General features: G+C 41.1%; 1 protein-coding gene across 1 annotated transcript in view; it reads right to left on the bottom strand.

The window, feature by feature from the left end:
* The window catches only part of ARHGAP42 (Rho GTPase activating protein 42), a 264,435-nt gene that overhangs the window by 197,804 nt on the left and 44,980 nt on the right, over window positions 1–21,651 (bottom strand). The window contains exon 2 of the mRNA XM_030560108.1: window positions 1,910–2,005. Coding sequence (XP_030415968.1) covers window positions 1,910–2,005 — 96 coding nt within the window. The remainder of the gene's footprint in view (window positions 1–1,909; window positions 2,006–21,651) is intronic.

The following is a 21,651-nucleotide window of genomic DNA, read 5'->3' as shown; positions in this document are numbered from 1 at the left end:
GAAAGATGGTACACTGGGCCTTGATTATGCACAATTAATGTTAACTGGGTTTTTTCCATTGACTTGAATTGGAGCAGAATAAAGCTTTTGCTGATGAAATTCTCAGCGCTTACTGAAACAGACTGGCAATTTGGTGTGATCTGTACAGGGAAGTCAGTTCACTTGCAGTTATGACCACTCTGGCACATAAGTAGAACACTTTCTTACTGAACTACAGAGGAAAATATGGCTTGCCAGACCACATGTAAATCTAAGTCCAGTGTTCTACCTCTCACAGTTACTAGTACCAGATGCTTCAGAGGAATATGAAAGAAAACTTCAAGGACAATTATAAATAACTTCCCATAGGGGAAGTTTCTTTCTAAGCCCTAGAGGATGTCTTATGTCTGAATCAGGATTTTGTTTTAATATACTTTACACAGAATGTTATATTATAACTGTCTGGATAAATGTTTAATCCATTTTTGAAGCCTTATCCTCAACAAATATTTTACAACAATGAGCTCCACTGATTAATTATGTGCTATGCAAAAAAATAAAAAAGGATTTCCTTATTATTTCATGTCATCTGCTATTTTTCTGCCTAATTTTTCACTCCTTCACCAAATCATTAATATGTATTAGTACAGAACTCCTGACCTTTTCCCATGCTACAAATTGACCATTGTCCCCATTCTTCGTTTTCTGTCTCTTAGCCAGTTTCTAGTCTATGACAGCTCTTTCTCAGCACTCTGAGTACTTAATAGTCTATTGTGAGGGACTTCGTCAAAGGCATTCTGAAAGTCCAAGTAGATGCCAGCTGGTTCTTCACTATATATAGCTTTACTGACACACAAACCTGTGCCCATCTGAGCGAATTATTATTTACGTTATTGTGCGACTACCTGAATCACCATTATTTCAACTGGGTTCTTTTTTGACAACTTCATTAGCATATGAGCTTTCATTCCTAAGCAGGGCTATCACTTTGATGTGGCACATTTTAGTGCTTGTGTAATGCTATTTATTTTTGTTTGAGCAAGCAACTGCACCTTGAAAAGAGAAAACTAAGCCATGGTTTCTGATCTTGGGAAGAGACTCCCTATTTTCCATATCTAGAAAATTATTGATCCCTTACCATTATTTAAAGTGTGTCCATCCTATTAGAAAGTAGTTTATAAAACTATATGAATCATCCCTTTGGGGCTGAAATTTTTCAAGCCTGATGTCTGCTTGAAGCAGTTTTTTATTTATTTTGTTTTAGTTTGAGAAAAATCAGTTCAGTGTTAATTTTTTTTTCGTCTTTGCATGTAAGGAAAAAAAACTCACTGCACATTTTTCCCATTTAAAAAAAAAATTTTTTTTTGCCCTTTATTTGAAAAGGTCTAGGGACAAAATGATTGCAGCAAGAAAACTGAAAATGGACAGGAAGCTTGTAAGAATGAGCAGGGTTTGAAACAAATCATACTTGACTCAATGGCATTCTAAAGGGGCTGAGCTACATTTTGCATATGCACACGGCACATTTTGATGTACAAAGATAAATGAAGTGTTACAACAGCTTTCCAGGGTTTTTCTCCTATATATACAACTAAGCCCTGGTCTGCATATAAAATTTAGATTGATGTAGCTGTGTCACTCAGGGGTGTGAAAAATTCAAACCCTCAAGCAGCACAGTACTTAAGCTGACCTAACCTTGGCTGCAGACATGGCTAGATCAGTGTCAGCCTAGTTACCGCTGTTCAGAGAGATGTATTAGCTACAGTAACGGAAAAGACCCTGTACCACTGTAGAATCTGTAGTGCAGATATACCCTAACTGCATGAACTCTGAAAGAGTGTGTTGTTTACACCTTTATTGTTATAATCAAATCTTTTACATTTTGTAAACATAGGAATATTATTGCACTGAAAGTACAGAACATACTTACCAATGTTAATTTCATCATCTGTTTCAGCATCTCCAATACACTCAAACTGAAAATCCTGTAGCGACTGGGAAAATTTTTGCACTGCTATGGACAGATCTATGATAAAGAAAAAGGAAACAAGTCTTACAATTATTCCAATAACTATATCACAGTATATGCAAATTTCATATAGTGAGATTATACTTTGCTTACAGTATTTCCTTTCTAGAAAAATAATCTCACATAAAATAAGAGAATACCACTCAAAGCAAACTGCTTGCTATGCCTCAAAAAGTCACTGAAGCAAACTAAATTCCTAAATCTCAGCCATAAGAAAGAGAATCATATTCATACTGAATAATCCTCAGTTCTTGTTTTCTTGAAGCAAGAGAAATTGATACATGATCTGAAGCTTCAGTGGTAATAAGTAGTCCTAGTGCAGGGGTGGCCAATCTGTGGCTCCGGCGCTGCAGGAAGGTCATCAGAGGTTAATATGCGGCTCCTTGCATAGGTGCTGGCTCCGAGGCTGGAGCTACAGATGCTAACATTCCAATGTGCTTTGGGGTACTCACTGCTCAACCCTCTGCTCTGCTCCAGGGGCAGGCGCTGATTGGCGGGGCTGCCGGTGGGTGGGGGGCACTGGGAGTGGGGGTGGGTGGAGAGTGGATGGGAGGCTGCTGACATATTACTGTGGCTCTTTGGCAATGTTCATTGCTAAATTCTGGCTCCTTCTCAGGCTCAGGCTGGCCAGCCCTGTTCTAGTGTATGCAGTGGTACTACTTGCAAACACGGACTTCTTACATGCACAAGGATTGCAGGATTGCGCCCATAGGTTACCATGAGTTTTATTTTAATATACTTCTCCCACAGTAAAAGTTTTCCATGACAGCTATTTTAAAAAAAAAACTAAATATAAACACAATACCATATAATGTTCTGAAGAGACTTTTTTGAAAAAAGATACTGGAAAACATGTATATTCAATTACTTGTTCATTATGTATGGACTACTTTAGTTGAATGATATTTACAGTGACAACACACATCTGCACTTTGACTTTTTTTAAAGTTAAACTTCACAGCACCGAGATTTGATCTCAGCAATAAGAATGTTCCAATACAAAGCATTCATAAATATGGAATACCAGTGTTGCCAAAATATTATTCTATTTTTATAAAAATACGTAATGGTAAAGGTAAGACGAAAAGTGAGAACACATGTATTAAGAATGATCAGAGTTCTATCAGTCTAGACAAAATACTGCTTGAGGATGACCTTCCACAGTCCTCATGAGATATCTATAGCATCAGTTTGGAAGCTAGAAAAATGAATAGACAACCTGAACTCTGATGTCTGCAATATCTAGACAGATGTCTCAGTATGGAAAGGGAGAGAAAGAGTTTTACCAAAACCCAAGGTAAGCACTATTTCCAGTGCATCACTGGAGTATACAAATCTGATTAGAAACTTTGTCCCAATGTCTTGTACTGACAGCATGTACGGTGCTGTGCAGCACACTGAAATAAAGGCCTTTCCCCGAAGATATTCAAATCTAGAAGACAGATGCACAGACAATGGATGAAATCGGGAAATCCAAAAGATGGGGATAGCTTTGTGGGTTTTCACTGGTTTTTAGCTAGCTCTTTCGGGACAACACAGAAGGAAGTGCATACTTTAAGAGACACTTGAATGAAGAGAGGGCTTGGGGCATGGCAATCTGGAACTGGGGTATATGCATCAAAGCAACAGTGGGAGGGGAGGACACAAAAGAGGAATAAAAAAGGGCAAAGGGGGACCTAAGCATTATGCTGGTATTTTCCTTTGAATTTCGTGTATGCATTAGTTAATTTTAATGTGCCTCGATGATAAAGAGGATTTCAATACATTCACTGAAATCAGAGCTTAAATTCCAGACAGCTACAAGCCAGGGATCAATAATAAAAAAAAAAGAGTGAGGATGCCAAACGATGGGAATACTCCCTTTGTCCCAGTTGCTGGAATTCCAACTAAGGTGCTGCCCCAATCCTTGGTCAGTGCCTGGTTCTTTCAGATCAGCCTCTGGCTGGTAGGCATCAAATTAATTAGATGCCACCACCACACTCAACCTCTCATTATTTATTCATTTTTGCTTACAGCTATGGTGTGCATCAGCCTTAAAGAAAATAAAGGGCCTTTTTAGAAAAGGCAGATATGAATACCTTTTCTTCTGTTAGTAAGGAATGAAATATGGTTATCTAATGTACAGCTGTAGACATAGAAGTTGCCTACACAAGTTATCTTTGTAAATAAGAAAAGTTTTGGGACTGTTCAGGCCTCCATTTGAATAAGCTATTTTTCCTATTATCAAGTGGCTGACTCTCCTGGAAGACTTAATTTGGTACAAAATTTAAAAAAAAAACACAGAAACTCAGAAGATAATGACTTTACAAAAGTTATATGCTATTGAAATATATAAAATATTATTTCCCCTTGTCTTATGGTTTATTTTAAATACAGAAAATACAATTGCTATGAAGTAAGACACAAGCCAATACATCCGGATTATTCAGCCATTATTTAAAAAACATAATTTGGCAAAGCATTTTCATTAAGCACTTCTACCATTCTGTATCTATAGTGCAACTATATATGTTTGTTTTGGATTAACAGCTATTCATTACTTATATGCAGTTTAAAAGACCACCGCCTGCACTTTCCTTCGGTGCACCACCTGCACTTTCCTTCCTTCCCCAGACATGAAGTTTCATCATTTTGCTGTTATAAATTCTATTTTCTCGTCTATAACTGACTCTCTCTCCTTCATATCACTCTGGCACTTGTTGCTCCAAATAAAGCAATTCAGAAGTAGGATTACAGTTATTAAAAAGAGTGGCTCACCTGGTAGCCCCCCAACATGTTGAGCTACTGTACTGTCTCCATAATGCACTGCATAATATATTTTCTATTAAGAACTGAGTTAAGTATACATTTGTGAATGTACCGCAAGCTTACTGCATGTTTCTTGTTCCTAGGTGTATGAAAATCATCTAACAGTAGCAATGTATTATTTTGACAACTTAGAAGTAGTTCTGCTTTGTACATCTGCCAGTATCTTGTGAAGTTTATGCAGTAAAAAAACCCTATTTTTGTTTCTTTTAAAAAATCTGAATCTATTACATTAACTTCTGACACTTAATCTTAGGAGTCAATTGTTTTGTAGCTATGAGAAGGATCTAGTCAGATAGTTTATGTAAGAGCAAAGGACAAAGACAGAGTTCCTGGGTTCTATTACTGTCTCTTCCGCCAAATTACCATAGAGTAAATCATTAAAGCCCTCCTGCAAACTAGCACTGAAGGCATGGTGCGAGGCTTAAATAATACTCGTAAAGGACTAAGATTCTAGAATATTAAGTGGTACAGAAGTGCAAAGGATTAACCATTACCATAAATATTCTATGTCTGTAAATTCCCATGGACAGAGAGAGCACATTGTACTGAATGTCTGATTTGGATATTAGTAACTCAATGCATTATTTTAGGACCAGACTGTGACCAGCTGTTGATGTAGATGTGCAAGGGAGGGAGAGGGTGCTTGGAACTTCCTTCACCCGGTACTACTCCCAAGAGAGCCTATTCTGTCTCCTAGAGCAGTGGCTCTCAACCTTTCCAGACTACTATACCCCTTTCAGGATTCTGATTTGTCTTGTGTTCCCCCAAGTTTCACCTCACTTAAAAACTACTTGCTTAAAAATCTGACATAAAAATATAAAAGTGTCACAGCACATTATCACTGAAAAATTGCTTCCTTTCTCATTTTTACCATATGATTATAAAAAAAATCAATTGTGATGTAAATACTGTACTTACATTTCAGCATATAGTATATATAGAGCAGTATAATGGATGGTTTAGTTGGTGCTGGTCCTGGTTTGAGCAGGGGGTTGGACTAGATGACCTCCTGTGGTCTCTTCCAACCCTAATATTCTATGATTCTATGATTCTATAAACAAGTCATTGTCTATGAAATTTTAGTTTATACTAACTTCGCTAGTGCTTTTTATGTAGCTTGTTGTAAAACCAGGCAAATATCTAGATGAGTTGATGTACCCTCTGGAAGACTTCTGGGTACCCAGGGGTAAGTGTACTGGTAGAGAATCACTCTCCTAGAGGACAGAAATAACTCCCATTGAAATTACTCCTTTCGCTCAGGATAGAGAGCCTAGGGCAGTGGTCCTCAACACAGTGCCCGCGGGCCCCATGCATCTTAATGCGCCTGCGTCCTGGCCCCCGGGAGACCACCTGCCAAAATGCCGCAGTGGGGACGCCTCTCGATGATGACACTTGTCACCGACAAGTGATGTCATCGAGAGGTGTTGCTCCCAAATTTCGGCGGGGATGCCTCTCGCTGACGCCACTTGCCATCGACAAGTGACGTCATCGAGAGGCGTTGCCCCCAAATTTCGGCGGGGACGCCTCTCGCTAACGCCGCTTGCTGTCAACAAGTGATGTCATCAAGAGGCATCGCTCCCGAATTTCACCAGGGACGCTTCGCGATGACTTCGCTTGTCGACGGCAAGTGGCATCATTGAGAGGCGTCACCGCCACAGCATTTCGGCGGGTGCTCCACCACCGCTGTGGTCCTTCGGCTGGTGCCCGCCAGCCAAAAAGGTTGGGGACCACTGGCCTAGGGCTTCAAGTACAAGAAAGGCAGTACTGTTCACTTTAAATCCTGATTTAGACTCACTAATTCTTGTTTGGCCAATTGCCTCAGAAGATCAGAATTCAAAATCAAAGAAGATGGCAAAGTGATGAGAAGGAAAGAGAGAATACTTCCAAAAATAAAAAGAGAGAGAGAGAGGGAGAGGGAGAAGGAGAGGGAGAGAGAAAGGAGCCATTGCTTTTCTCAGACTTCTAAAAAGGAGCGTAAGTCCTTTCATCATCCCATTTCTTAACTTTGCAACCTATGCTTTTAGATCACTCTGATGGCCATGGAATAATGTAATAATCTCAAAAAGAAACTGAGGTGTAATAATTATATGAACACTGTAAATCAGTGGTTCTCAACCAGGGAACATGTATCCCTTGGGGTACCCAGAGGTCTTCCAGGGGGTACATCGACTCATCTAGACAGTTGCCTAATTTTACAACAAGCTACATAAAAAGCACTAGCAAATTCAGTACAAACTAAAATTTCAGAGACAATGATTTGTTTACACTGTTCTATATATTATACACTGAAATGTAAGTATTATATTTATATTCCAATTGATTTATTTTATAATTATATGTTGAAAATGAGAAAGTAAGCAAGTTTTCAGTAATAGTGGTCTGTGACACTTTTGTATTTGTATGTCTTATTTTGTAAGTTTTATGTGAGGTGAAACTTGGGGGTACAGAAGAAAAATCAGACTCTTGAAAGGGGTACAGTAGCCGGGAAAGGTTGACAGCCACTGCTGTATATGATCTGGCCAGTGAGGTAATGTTACTGCACAACTATGGAAGGGTTATTAGAATTTCCTGTATGATGGTATTGATTTAACTTAGTAAGGGGCTATGGGAAGTACAAACAGGAAATCAACACAATAGATCTAGATAAGGATACCCCAGAACAAACTTGAAAGACAAGGAGGTAAGCTGTTAGCATCAAGGATCCTGTCTCCAATATACTGCAAGACTTGGTTGCCAAAGCTATGAGCCAGGAGAATAAAAGAATACTAAACAGTTATAAAGACTTTCTCAGGCAGGAGAAGATGGCAGAGGGGAGTAGAGGGTCACTTGTCAAAAGATGTACACGGAGAAAGGCTGAGAGAGGTTAAAGAAGTTGGGCTTTCCCAGATCCAGAGAATAAGCCTCAGGGGAAAGCTAAATACACTTAACTTCTGTTATTATTTAAGATATTTTCTCTGAAGCGGTTTTTTATAACTAAATAATATTTTGCTTGAAGGTTATTTGGTCTCTTCTTATCACTGCCATTGCTCCTAGAGGGAACAGAATTGCAAGGTCTGAACCTAAAGCAGACTGCTAAGGCAATCACAGTGAGTACCAGGGGACTGCCACCTGGTCTGAGAATGGGAAAAATCAAGTGATTCCATCTCAAGAGTGGTGACAGCCCAAGGCTTGAGACCAAGAGGGTCAGAGGTACAGCTAGCCCAGTAAGTGTGATGACCACTAATGTTTACAAACAACAGAACAGTCTAGTCAATGTATTAACTGATTGGGATTCTGAAAGGGAGAAGATAAAGAAACTGGAGAAGATGATAGGCAGGAATTGTAGACCAAGCTGGATGAGCAAGCATCTCAGAGAAGTGATTAAGAAAAAACAGAAAGCCTACAAAGAAGCCATGTAGAGTTTTCCCTTGCAAAGGGAATTAAAACCAATAGTAAAAGGTTCTATAGCCATATAAATAAGAAGAAAACAAAGAAAGAAGAAGTGGGACCGCTAAACACTGAGGATGGAATGGAGGTTAAGTATAATCTAGGCATGGCCCAATATCTAAACAAACACTTTGCCTCAGTCTTTAATGAGGCTAATGAGGAGCTTAGGGATAATGGTAGGATGACAAATAGGAATGAGGATATGGACATAGATATTACCACATCCAAGGTAGAAGCCAAACTCGAACAGCTTAATGGAACGAAATCAGGGGGCCCAGATAATCTTCATCCAAGAATATTAAAGGAACTGGTACATGAAATTGCAAGCCCATTAGCAAGAATTTTTAATGAATCTGTAAACTCAGGGATTGTACCGTATGACTGGAGAATTGCTAACATAGTTCCTATCTTTAAGAAAGGAGAAAAAACATGATCCGGGTAACTACAGGCCTGTCAGTTCGACATCTGTAGTATGCAAGATCTTGGAAAAATTTTTGAAGGAAAAAGTAGTCAAGGACATTGAGGTCAATGGTAATTGGGACAAAATAAACATGGTTTTACAAAAGGTAGATCGTGCCAAACCAACCTGATCTCCTTCTTTGAGAAGGTAACAGATTTTTTAGACAAAGGAAACGCTGTGGATCTAATTTACCTTGATTTCAGTAAGGCATTTGATATGGTTCCACATAGGGAATTATCAGCTAAATTGGAAAAGATGGGGATCAATATGAAAATTGAAAGGTGGATAAGGAACTGGTTAAAGGGGAGACTACAACAAGTCATACTGAAAAGTGAATTTTCAGGCTGGAGGGAGGTTACTAGTGGAATTCCTCAGGGATCGGTTTTGGGACCAATCTTACTTAATCTTTTTATTACTGACCTTGGCACAAAAAGTGGGAATGTGCTAATAAAGTTTGTGGATGACACAAAGCTGGGAGGTATTGCCAATACAGAGAAGAACCGGGATATCATATAGGAAGATCTGGATGACCTTGTAAACTGGAGTAATAGTAATAGGATGAAATTTAATAGTGAAAAGTGCAAGGTCATGCATTTAGGGATTAATAACAAGAACTATTGTTATAAGCTGGGGAGGCATCAGTAGGAGAAGAAGGACTGCAGAGTACTGGTTGATCACAGGATGACTATGAGCCGCCAATGTGATATGACTGTTAAAAAAGCTAATGTGGTCTTGGGATGCATCAGGTGAGGTATTTCCAGTAAAGATTAGGAGGTGTTGGTACCATTATACAAGGCACCGGTGAGACCTTACCTGGAATATTGTGTGCAGTTCTGGTCTCCCATGTTTAAGAAGGATGAATTCAAACTGGAACAGGTACAGAGAAGGGCTACTAGGATGATCCGAGGAATGGAAAACTTGTTATATGAAAGGAGACTCAAAGAGCTTGGCTTGTTTAGCCTAACCAAAAGAAGGTTGAGGGGAGATACGATTGCTCTCTATAAATATATCAGAGAAATAAATACCAGGGAGGGAGAGGAACTATTTAAGCTCAGTACCAACGTGGACACAAGAACAAATGGATATAAACTGGCTATCAGGAAGTTTAGACTTGAAATTAGACAAAGGTTTCTAACCATCAAAGGAGTGAAGTTCTAGAATAGTCTTCCAAGGGGAGTCATGGGGGCAAAAGACATATCTGGCTTCAAGACTAAGCTTGATAAATCTATGGAGTGTGTGATATAACGGGATAGCCTAATTTTGGCAATTAACTGGTCTTTAACTATTAGCAGTAAATATGCCCAATGGCCTGTGATGGGATGCTAGATGGAGTGGGATCTAAGTTACTACAGAGAATTCTTTCCTGGGTATCTGGCTGGTGAGTGTTGTCCACATGCTCAGGGTTTAGCTAATCGCCATATTTAGGGTTGGGAAAGAATTTTCCTCTAGGGCAGATTGGCAGAAGCTGAAAGGTTCTCTGCACCTTGAAGCCTTTAAACTATGATTTGAGGACTTCAATGGCTTAGAAACAGGTTTGTTACAGGAGCGGGTGGGTGAGATTCTGTGTCCTGCATTGTGCAGGATGTCAAACTAGCAGTGGTCCCCAACCTTTTTCGGGTGGCAGGCGCCAGACGACAAGCCACCGAAGACCATGGCCGACTGACAAGCATCCGCCGAAATGCCGCTGTGAAGCGGCAACGTCAAGAGGCGTCACCGCACAAATGCTACCGAAAATTGGTGGCATTTCGGCGGCGACGCCTCTTGGTGACACCGCTTTTCGGCGGTGACGCCTCTTGAAGACGCCGCTTTTCGGTGGCATTTCAGCAGATGCTTGCCGGCCAGCCAGTACGCGGGCCCACATAGATGGCACCCGCAGGCACCGAGTTGGGGACCACTGGACTAGATGATCATAATGGTCCCTTCTGACCTTAAAGTCTATGAGTCTATGAGTACTAAGAGAAACAATTCCCTGCCTGAGTTTTGGCTTTAGACAGTGATTTTACTTAAGGAAGAGGTTTCCCTGCAAGTACACATTGCGATTGCTAGATTGTAAGGAACAGAACAATTTGACTAATACAGCCACGTTTCAATCTATTTCAAAATCAAGGACAACTTGGATACATTTTCCTGTTCTATGCTTGCCTGAAAATGTCCTTTCTTTGAACAATAAGGTCCACAGCTTCACTACAATGGTACTCCAACTTGCTTTTACAGCTCAGGGACAGAAACAGACCTACCATTCACTGGCAGGAGGGAAATGTCCTACCTCCTGGAAGTTCCTTCCAGCTGAGATAACTTCCAGTGCCAGGGAAACTTAAATCCACTTTCTTAAATTACAGATATATATACTTTGAGGAAAAAGGACAATTTATCCTAGGGCAGGGCAGGGCACATTCCACCTAATGAAAACAAACCCTAATATATGGGTGTCAATTTCCATCTCTATTTTGGATGATTCATTTGTATCCAGGATCTCTGGACCTTGTTACTCAAACAAAAGGAATTTATTAGGTGAACACAGATAGTATGAAAAATAGGAAAATGTATGGTCCATTACAATGGGATTTTCATAGCAGTGTGTCTCCAGGGCATGACGCATGATCATCCTTTAAATGTGAACATCCAAAATGAGGTAAATTATATATAAGTATTCCTCTCATTTTTCCCTTGACATTAAGGCATGGAGAAGACTTCTGCCAAAAGAAAAAAAAAGGGAAAGGACATTGGCTAAGACTGAATGAATTAGAAGTACAATACAGGTCGCACTACAGAAAGCTCACAATTTCTAATGTAAATAACCTCTCATCTGACTGGAGACTGCAACCGTAAAGAGACCTACTCTAATGGATCAGAAGTATACTGATGCCCTTTACAGTGGTTCAATCTGAGTAGTGCCGCCAAGATCAGAGTGAGATTCCAAAGTCATATTCTATGACTTTGTGATGCTGAAATAAGGTCAGTTCTTACAGAAAAATTTAATGTTGGATTTATACAAAACTTACTTATCTTTACGGTGCTGAGAACATTTTACTACAAAGAGTTGACGTTTTTGCTTGGACACTCCTATGCATACAGAATAAAGCCCTGGAGAAAATGAAGGTTAAGTTTCACTGGTTAACATGGGAGTTAAAGTACAGACTTTGGACCAGCCAAGAGAATAAATTTTATTTGCTAACTTCTCTTTTGGAGTACACTGAACTTTGTTTTAAACTTTTCTGGTCCCAGAAAGGCATCCAAATACCCAGGTGCAAATTAATCAGGCTTGAGAGCCAAAGTCTCTTCAGTGAGAAGGACATCAACAGTATCATTGCCACTTTCACACTTATCATTTGTACTGTCCTGGGGAAGCAGTGGAAGAGGTGGGAAGACACATAGCACGGGCCTTACCCAGCTTTGCGCAATATGTCATTCACCACCTCACATTCTGGGTCCTGACAAGTACTGACGTCACAGGGCACGTTATTTACTGTTTCCAGATGCACAGAGGCTGATCATGAGCCTCCAAATTGACTTATGATAGGTGAGATTTTTTGCAGTGGAGGAGCCACTCTGCTACTATACAAATCTTACCGTGTGAATCCTATTGTTCATCTCCCCTTATGGTATGTCTACATGGCATTTTGGAGCCTGTGTGAGCAAGCTTGCTGACCCAAATCAACAGACTCAGGTTAGCCAGGCCTGTGCTAATGCTGTAAAAATAGTTGTGTAAGCACTGCCTTGAAGTTGTGGCTCAACTCTAGCACTAGGCTCTGAAGCCTAATGGGGGGGCTTCAGAGCCCAAGGTCCTGCCCAATCTGCAACATAAAGTGCTGTCTACATAGCTATTTTTAGAGCGCTAGCAACAAGCCTGGATAACCTGAGTCTGTCAACCTGGGCTAAGAAGTTGACTACGAAGGGTTCCAAAATGTTGTGTATTCATATCCTGTGTGGGTAGCGCCCAGAGAAATAGAAAACTTTATTCCACCTCGGACAGAAGAATTTTTCTCTGGGTAAGGCTAATCATGTTCTTTCCAGCTGTTATAAAAACCTTATCGACACATTGACTGTCACAACCTGGAAGGATCCATTATCTATGGAAGCAGCAGTTCTTCAAGACCTCAAGGAATCATTGTGTTTCAGCTGAAGGATACTGTGCTCTCCTTTTGGTACCTGTTACATTTGGACCCAGCAGAGAAGGAGATAGAGACAGACCCAATGGGAGCTGATAAAGACAAGGCTGTCTGTAGTGCTCGCTTTATTTGTTCAGGCAGCAGAAGCTGAAACTAACATGAAAGTGAGGCTTTCCACTGGGAAGAACTGGAGAGTGCTCAAACATTTAAAGGGACAGGACATCATAGTACCCACTCCCTGAACTAGACCAGAAAGGTCCCTTGGGGGAGTGAGAAACAAAACAAAAACAAAACAAAAAACAATCCACCCACATTCTCTGCATTCAGGAGTTATGGGAATGAATACTACATAATTGGAACTAGACCTGCCAAGAGTTGAGATACAGAAGGAATATCTAGATTTACTGACAGGAGCCATAAAAACTCAAGATCACTGAAACATGCCTCTATATGAGATCATAATTCCCCCAATAGACTCTTATAAGAATTGTATTTTTGTTTTATGTGACACCACTTGTTTTCCTCCATGGCGGCCTTCTGTTAACATTCTACTGAGATGAATCCTTGTATCTGACGATATTCATCATCAGTCCAGGCCTATGGTTGACTTCCCTGGCACCATGTGTCTGCATTTGTCCTGAACCCAAAATACTCCAGGAACCATATCGCTCTGTGTTTGCTTCACTTTTCTCTTTGTGCAGAACCCTGATCAGAGAAACTGTCCAGGAAGATAAGTGAATTTCCTTCTTCCCTAAAGTAAATATTACATGATACTGGAGAGAGACCCTGAGAGAACATATCAGATCAAATGCGAGAAACTGAAGCTGAAAAAGAAAAAGGCTGCCATCCAATGGCTAAACATCAGAAGTATCTGAGGATGATAAATGGAATGTTTTGAAGACAAGCCTCCTTAATGGAACGTACTTAGATGCTTCAGACAGGGCCTTGCATTGTTTGTCTTTTATTTCTGGGGCTACAAATAGAAGAAGGAGTGGGTTATAATCCTCTGACCTGAAGTCGATGATGTTGTGTCCTTTCCATGGGCTGCTAAAGGTGTGTCTACACTTAAACTGCTACAGCGCTTCAGAGTAGACACTCACTACAGGGATGGGAGGGATTCTCCCATCTCTGTAGTTAATCCACCTCCACAAAAGACAGTAGCTAGGTCAACTGAAGAATTCTTCTGTTGGCTACACCAGTGGTTAGCTTGGCATAGCTACATGTCTCAGGGGTGTGGATTTTAGAAGCAGGTTCGCAGTGTAGACCAGCCCTGAGATTGGGAATGGGATAAGGCAGTTCCTGTAGCTCTTTCACTGCTCCATAGGGTATGACCCTCTGGACAAATGTCCATTCATCTCATTTGATCAAAGGTACAGGAAGCTCTTTTTGCTCCCAAACTGAAAGAGTCTGGCACCAGTCAGGGATCTAACTCCAGAGAGGGTTGGATGGGAGACCTGTAGATAGCTCTGAAGTAAGAGAGGGCAGCTACTGATCCTCTATTTGTTCTGGCTACCAAGTACCTAGAGGTATTTTCTCCTGTAGTACTTCATGGACTACTTGACTTGCCATGTATCAGAGGCGTAGCCGTGTTAGTCTGGATCTGTAACGAAAAGCTCATGCTCCAAAATGTCTGTTAGTCTATAAGGTGCGACAGGATACTTTGCTGCTTTGACTTGCCATGTGGCTTGTACTCCTTTCTATGGAGTCTGGCAAGAGCCAAGATTGTAAGCTGTCAAGTATCAGAGCGGTGGCCGTGTTAGTCTGGATCTGTAAAAAACAACAAACAGTCCTGTGGCACCTTATAGACTAACAGATGTATTGGAGCATAAGCTTTGGTGGGTGAATACCCACTTTGTCAGATGCATGTAAGCTGAGTTTTCTGATTTCTCTGAATAGTATCAGCTTTCCATAAAGTTTGCCACTGTATCACTAAGATAGCTGGGAACCAATTTGTGTGAGTGTTAGATCCTAAGGAGCAAAGGGCCATATACTTGTATAAAACAGATTTGATTCCTACTTATTTTTTTTGCTTTCCAGGGCAAAGTCCTTACGCTATATTGATTTTGAGTTGGGAGGGACCATTTCTGCAATACCATCCACCTAGGTTAGTACTGCTTGTGAAAGCACGCAGGACACTTAGGGTCTCAAACTGCAGTTCATAATTCTTCATTTTTGTTGGCCTGATACCATGATGAGAGTTACTGTGACCAAATGAGGAGGCTGAGATGATGTCTGCCTGGACTTGATGCCCTGTGAGACTGTGTAGTGAAGAGGCCACAGTTTCAGGCCAAAGTCTCCCCCATTTAGAAACACCATGTCCCTGACCAAGAAAAATAGCCACATTAATCTTCCATATTGAGTCATATGGGTCTGTGGTTCTCCTGGAGGTCTCAACTGGCATGCCCTGGGGTCAGGACATACGGGAATGGAGCTGGTCCTGAAGGCCCCTAACCACACTCTGGCATTGGCAGCATCTGTGCTGTGTCCAGTGCCTGCCATACATGATTGTAAGGAGAGGAAGTGCTGATCTCCACAGTCAGAGGCATGGCTGCTGGTGCAGGGTATAGGGACTAAGACGCAATCTTCCTTCTGGCACCTTGTCCTTTTGGCTCACTTTCCTCATGGAGATTGGGCTGACCTGCCAAGACTATGCCAACCATTTATAATTATGGAATGAAGAGTTTATCCTGAAGTGCTATATTTTCCACTATTCATTCTGTCCCACCTGATATCAAGTTGCCTACAATAGCTCACTACGAGTTATAATAAAGAATACACAATAAAGAATAAATAAAGAATACAAAAGAATACAAGATGAGTGAGGTGCTCTAGGTAAGTAAATGATCCCAAATGAACTGCAATAGGGCTAGGAATGTCAAAGATTTCACTCATTGGAAGAGGTGAGATTTAGAGTGTCAGGTCCAGCACAATCCTTAAGGATAAGGTTTAAGCTCTAGAAGAGACACAGCATCCAGGAAGCCTGAAAAGCTTCCAGAAGTTAGTAGGCACAGAGTCTTTTCTACTAGACTGACCTTTGGAAGAACAAAGAAAAGCCAAGGCCAACTCAATGAGAGTCAGACTGGTTCTAACACTCCACTGCTGATGCATGTGTAATGTAGCCACACGCACACAGCGACAATCTACAAAATCGATCCCCAGTACACACTGTATCAAAAGCAAAAGCTCCTACCCACTTGATCTAAAGGAGGAGGAACACCATTAGTTGACAGTAACAGACCTTTCTTCTGACGGTAATCAGTCACCAGACTGGCTTCATGTATTACATATGGCCCAGAATAAAGGGAAACTGACATTGAAACCTAGTCACAAGAAACATGGGTTAAACCACAATGAGCAATGCAGAGGCAGAAAAAGGTGAATTGGACTACTAAAAAAGGAAGCTCTGGCTGAAACTGCCTGGGACAGGCAGACAACACAAGGGACCACTGAGGGGGCGGCAGGAAAGGAAAGAGGAAGAATTTCACAAGCATAGTTGCAGATGTGGAACAAAATTTCTAGTGTACTTAGTAACACTTGGATCATTATTACATTACACTTGTCTTCTATTTTACGATACTCTATTCACTGCCCCGTCCTTCCCTGTGCCACACACCCCCCGCATATACACACACACACACACACACACAAACTTTGTTTTAATTAAGACAGACTAAATTGGTGACTTAAATTGAAGTTAATTACTACTGGACATTCTGGGGGAAACACACCTCTTGCCTTTAGGGAAACAGAAGCTGAGCACAGGTAACAATTTAAGCCCTTGATTAAAAGGGCAGATGGGGCCAATCCCCTATCGCTGCTGCTACCATCACCATCTTCAATCAGTTGAAGTTGGGGAAAGTCCAAAGACCAAGAAGGGTGCAGACAGTTGTATCTGTTATTTCACACTTTTGTCACTGATTCTCCATGTACGCTCTCCCTAGTGAGCCCATGTACTGCGGTTCAATGCTCGATGAGCTGCCAAGGTCCCATTAAGCTCCGTATTCTCTCGTACAATTAATCTTGGGCAGCTCCAAACCCCCCATTTCCAAACCACAAGATTGGAGTATGAAGCCACTCTGAGTGCACAAAAAGAGGTAGCTGTAGCTGGTTAATATAGTATCAGCCTAAAGATAAAGTGGTGCATAAACCCTAAAATTCAGGGAACTACTTGTCCAGTTCAGAGACTTGTATTGTTTTCCCTCTGAGAATTTCATACGGTATCACAGAGTTTGAAAAAAATTATTAAAAATAAGTTACTCTTTGGCCTACTATAATCAAGGCTCAGCCCACAGACAACTTAATATCCAAGTTATACAAAACCATGAGGAAGGGCATTTATAATGGAAATGCTGTCGTGACTGTCAAACAGTAGCTATAGGGGGTGCCACTGTAGCATTTGTACAAAATGCAAGGAGCAGAGAAGCATTTTAAAAGATATGCCCCTAAGTGATGGCTTTCAGTATTATAAATCCAAATCTTAAAACACTTATCTGAGAAAATAATCACAGTCTTTAAATTAAATACTGTATGCTGTCTCACATCTTTTTCTTTAAAGATAAACTGGGCATTAACTTGACATCATTATTTTATATCAAAAGAACAGCAAAACAGGCAAACTATATCAATATCCCGTAATATGCTGTAGCAAAAAGAGTGTCTCTCTGAGAAGCGCTGAACTTCAACAGCTGCTGTGTTTGCTACAGTCAATTTGATTAAAAGAGAACATGTCACAGTGAGACAACTTCTTCCACATCGTAGATTGCACACACATCAGCTGGCAATATGATTATGCTTAGGAAGTATGAAAGATTAAACAGTAATAATACAAGAAATTACCTAGGAAAATTATATCCGAAATTTCTGACCGTATCTTTTGGAGCTTCCCATTAAAAAATCCAGTTTCACAACAAAAGTTGTTGTTTTCTTCCCACCATTTCACGTGGAATTCTCCTTTTTCTATTCTGCTTCTTACTTCGCTCTCCTGTCATATTTATGCACGCATGTACCTTTGATGCTCAGGACATCTTCTGATATCTTCACATCACAGAAGACAGGTCCTAATGACAGCAAGACAGCCCACCCAACAAAGTCTTTAACGGTTTTACAATCCCTCAATGTAGTATAAAAGAGGATAACATCGAGTGTGCGAATATTGCCATCATATATCACAGAGAGAGAACCCTTCCCTTTAAATGGTATTTAAAAACAGCCCTGTGTTTTGCCAGTGGAACAGGTACCCAGCTGGTGATTTACAGATGTGTAGAGTAGTTAATCACCTTTCATCAGTTTGAAAAACTTGTCCTGAGGCTATTTAGGGAGTGACTGTTTTTGAACATAAAGAACTTGGCAGAAAGTGGACAGCATGTTAATATGCACTTTCAACGCAAAGAAAAACTTGCATAATTTAGGCCTTGGCTACATTGGCGCTTTACAGCGCTGCAACTTTCTCGCTCAGGGGTGTGAAAAAAACACTCTCCTGAGCGCTGCAAGATACAGCGCTGTAAAGCGCCAGTGTAAACAGTGCTGCAGAGCTGGGAGCGCGGCTCCTAGCGCTGAAAGCTAATCCCCATGAGGAGGTGGAGTACGTGCAGCGCTAGGAGAGCTCTCTCCCAGCGCTGGCGCTGCAACCACATTCACACTTCAAAGCGCTGCCGCAGCGGCGCTTTGAAGTTTCAGTGTAGCCAAGCCCATAGTTAGACAAGTTGCTTATTCTGATAAGGAAGCCAAGCCCAGTTTTTTTAATTGTTTCCGCAGCTCAGGTCTTTTCTAGTGAGTATGGCCCTTAGAATATGAATTAAGCCATGCTATCTGATAAAGCATGGTCTTCTAGGTCATATCCATTTTTAGAAGCACATTTGTGTGTTTTATTGATTTTAGACAGTTGTTATTCTGCTTTTTTCCAACTGATTTACTTCCCAGGATCAAATTAACTTTAATGACCATTCCAAATGAAATGTATCTTTCCTTCTTATTTTAACTATCATCTTCAAAGTTCTGAAGTAGTAATTCATTCACTATAAGAACAGGGATCTGGCAAGCTGGCACAGAAAAGAGGCTGCCTGCACGGACAGATGGAACTAGTTCTGGCTGCTTGCCTACCACCTCCAAAAGAAGACACAGCACGACAGGAAGGACTGCACTGAGATACAGGGCTAAGTGTACATTGCCAAGGATTTAAGGGCACAAGGATCGTTAGTCTATTCTGACACAGCCTTTTGTTGTCATCTTCAATGAACTCTTTATCCGACTTATTTGCTAGATTAATCATGCTGCTGGCCTTTGCCAATTTGCAACCAATGGAACAAGAATGTGCAACATGAAAAGAATACAACTCTTTTCCATGTTGCAGCTCAATAGTTTTCCCTTCAACATTTCGGGAAACTAATCTCCACTTTGTCATTGAAAGGGACAGCACATCACAGCAGACACTAAAAAACTGCACTTTATACATTATATTATTTTGGGACTGAATACAGCTTTAAAGCTGCTTGAAATTACTGATGAACATTTTCATGAGAACTTTTCACTATTTTTAAGTCACTTTAGTAAGCATGTAGAAATCCTCCTGCTCAAACATTAACAGTATCACTATGATTGAACAGTGATTATATATATATATAGATAGATATAGATATAGATATAGATATAGATATAGATATAGATATCGCAAAGACATCCAATTTGCAATTCCTTATTTCTATTATTTTCAAGTGTCCCCCTCCACACACACACTCTCCATATATTAGGGTCATTTTAATTTTAAATATTTTGGATATTCTCAGTGGTTAAATAATGGACGCCCAAGTATTCTTGTAGAAGACAACTGAGGCACAGTCTCAGGATATCTAATGGGAGGAGATTTTTAGTGACTGCAAGTCTCATTGAAATATACCACCATTTTAACCACACCATGCCACACCTCCCAAGACTTTGGCTGTTTTAAATGTATGGTATAATACAGGGAAAGGTTAAAAAACTACAATTACCCATCTCATTTCTCTTTTAACACTTTAGCCTCTTATCCACTTTACATTTTCCCCATCTACTCTTCTAATTCTGCCAATAAGATATTTTTGCATGTCTAGGAAAATTAGTTTAGAATGCAGAAAAGGGAATTCACATTCATAGGTTAGTCCACCGTGACTTTGACCAGCATGAGAAAACGTGCCAGAAAACCCCTTAAAAGTCAAAATGTTTGCCAATATTAATCCCACAATATAAACTGTAACTCTGATCTTTAGGGTATCAACACACTCCTTACTAACACTGCTTATCTGAAGCTTTTGTTTGGCAACCAATTGTGAAGGGTTCCATCTGTGTTAAGTGGTGCAGCACTGTCTGTTTGTAGAGCCTCCCACATTCTCTGCTGAATTTTATTTCTGTGATCTTATTGCTACAAAGAAAGAGTCCTTTCTTCCCAAGATTTCAGGTGTCTGCATAACAACAGGGGTTCTGCACTTAATTAGAAAGCAAATAGACTATGCAGGGAATTATTAGATCGTTGTCTACGCATATAAGTTGCAACTCACAAACAACCATAACAATAAGGTGATAAAACAAACCTGTACAAGTGGATAAGTGCAAGGTCAAAGACAAAAAAAGGGAGAATATCCTCCCATACCAACTTAAACGATTTGGCAATTTTCCATCATGACTCAGATTTCCAGGATACATGCTATATTACATTTTATTCTTTAACTGTAAACCCTGACTCTTGTGTATATAACTACTTTCGTAATATCAGAATGAAAAGAGTTTTATTGGGTTTTTTTAAATCAAATTAATAGTTCTACACCACATAAGCCTGCTTAGGGTTGCCAATATTCTAACTGCAGAAAACTGAACACCCTGCCCCGCCTCTTCCCCGAGGCCCCACCCCCACTCAATCTATCCCCCTCTCCCTCCATCTCTCACTCTCTCTCACTCTCGCTTACTTTCACCGGGTTGTGGCAGGGGGCTGGGGTGCAGGAGGGGGTGAGGGCTCCAGCTGGGAGTGCGGGTTCTGGGGTGGGCCAGGGATGAGGAGTTTGGAGTGTAGGAGGAGGCTCCGGGCTGAGGCTGAGAGGTTCAGAGTGAAGGAAAGGGCCCAGGACTCAGGCAGGGGTGCGAAAAGGGGTGTTGGAGGGGGTTCCAAGATTGGGCAAAGGGTTGAGGCACGGGCTCCAGGCGGTGCTGACCTCAGACAGTTCCTAGGAAGCAGTGGCATATCCTTCCAGCTCCTAGGCAGAGGAACTTCCAGGGGGCTCCACACATTCCGCATCCCCATGCAGGCACCACCCCCGCAGCTCCCAGTGGCCACAGATCCCGGCCAATGGGAGCTGCAGAGCCAGCACTCGGAGCTGCACCTACAGGCGGGGGCAGAGTGCAGAGCCTCCCCTCAGCCACTCCTTTGCCTAGGAGCCAGAGGGACATGCTGTCCACTTGCCGGGAGCCACATGGAGCTGGGCACAGCGCCTGCCTGCCCCATTGCAGACAACCGGACTTTTAACAGCCCAGTCAGTGGTACTGACCGGAACTGCCAGGGTCCCTTTTCAACCAGGTGTTCTGATCGAAAACCATATGCCCAGCAACCCTAAGCCTGCTAGATGTTCCCATTTTCATTCAGTGATTCAGGGGAAAAAATCTGCTCTCACATCCACATGATGATCTCCATTCCAATATTGATAGAATAGTAGACGTCAAAGAGGAGAAAGACCTATTATATTTCCAAGTGCATTTCCATGCAAATACAGCTTTTCTTTAACAATGAGTACATTTCCTAGTTCCTTGGTATTTTTAGAAGTCTCAGTACAACCGCGCTTTCCCTGCTAAATAATTCCTCTCTCTCTCTTTCAGGGTTA

The sequence above is a fragment of the Gopherus evgoodei genome, chromosome 1, assembly GCF_007399415.2.
Source record: "Gopherus evgoodei ecotype Sinaloan lineage chromosome 1, rGopEvg1_v1.p, whole genome shotgun sequence".
Lineage (NCBI taxonomy): Eukaryota > Metazoa > Chordata > Testudines > Testudinidae > Gopherus > Gopherus evgoodei.
Note: the sequence above shows the minus strand (reverse complement) of the source record. Positions and strands in the feature narration are given on the sequence as shown.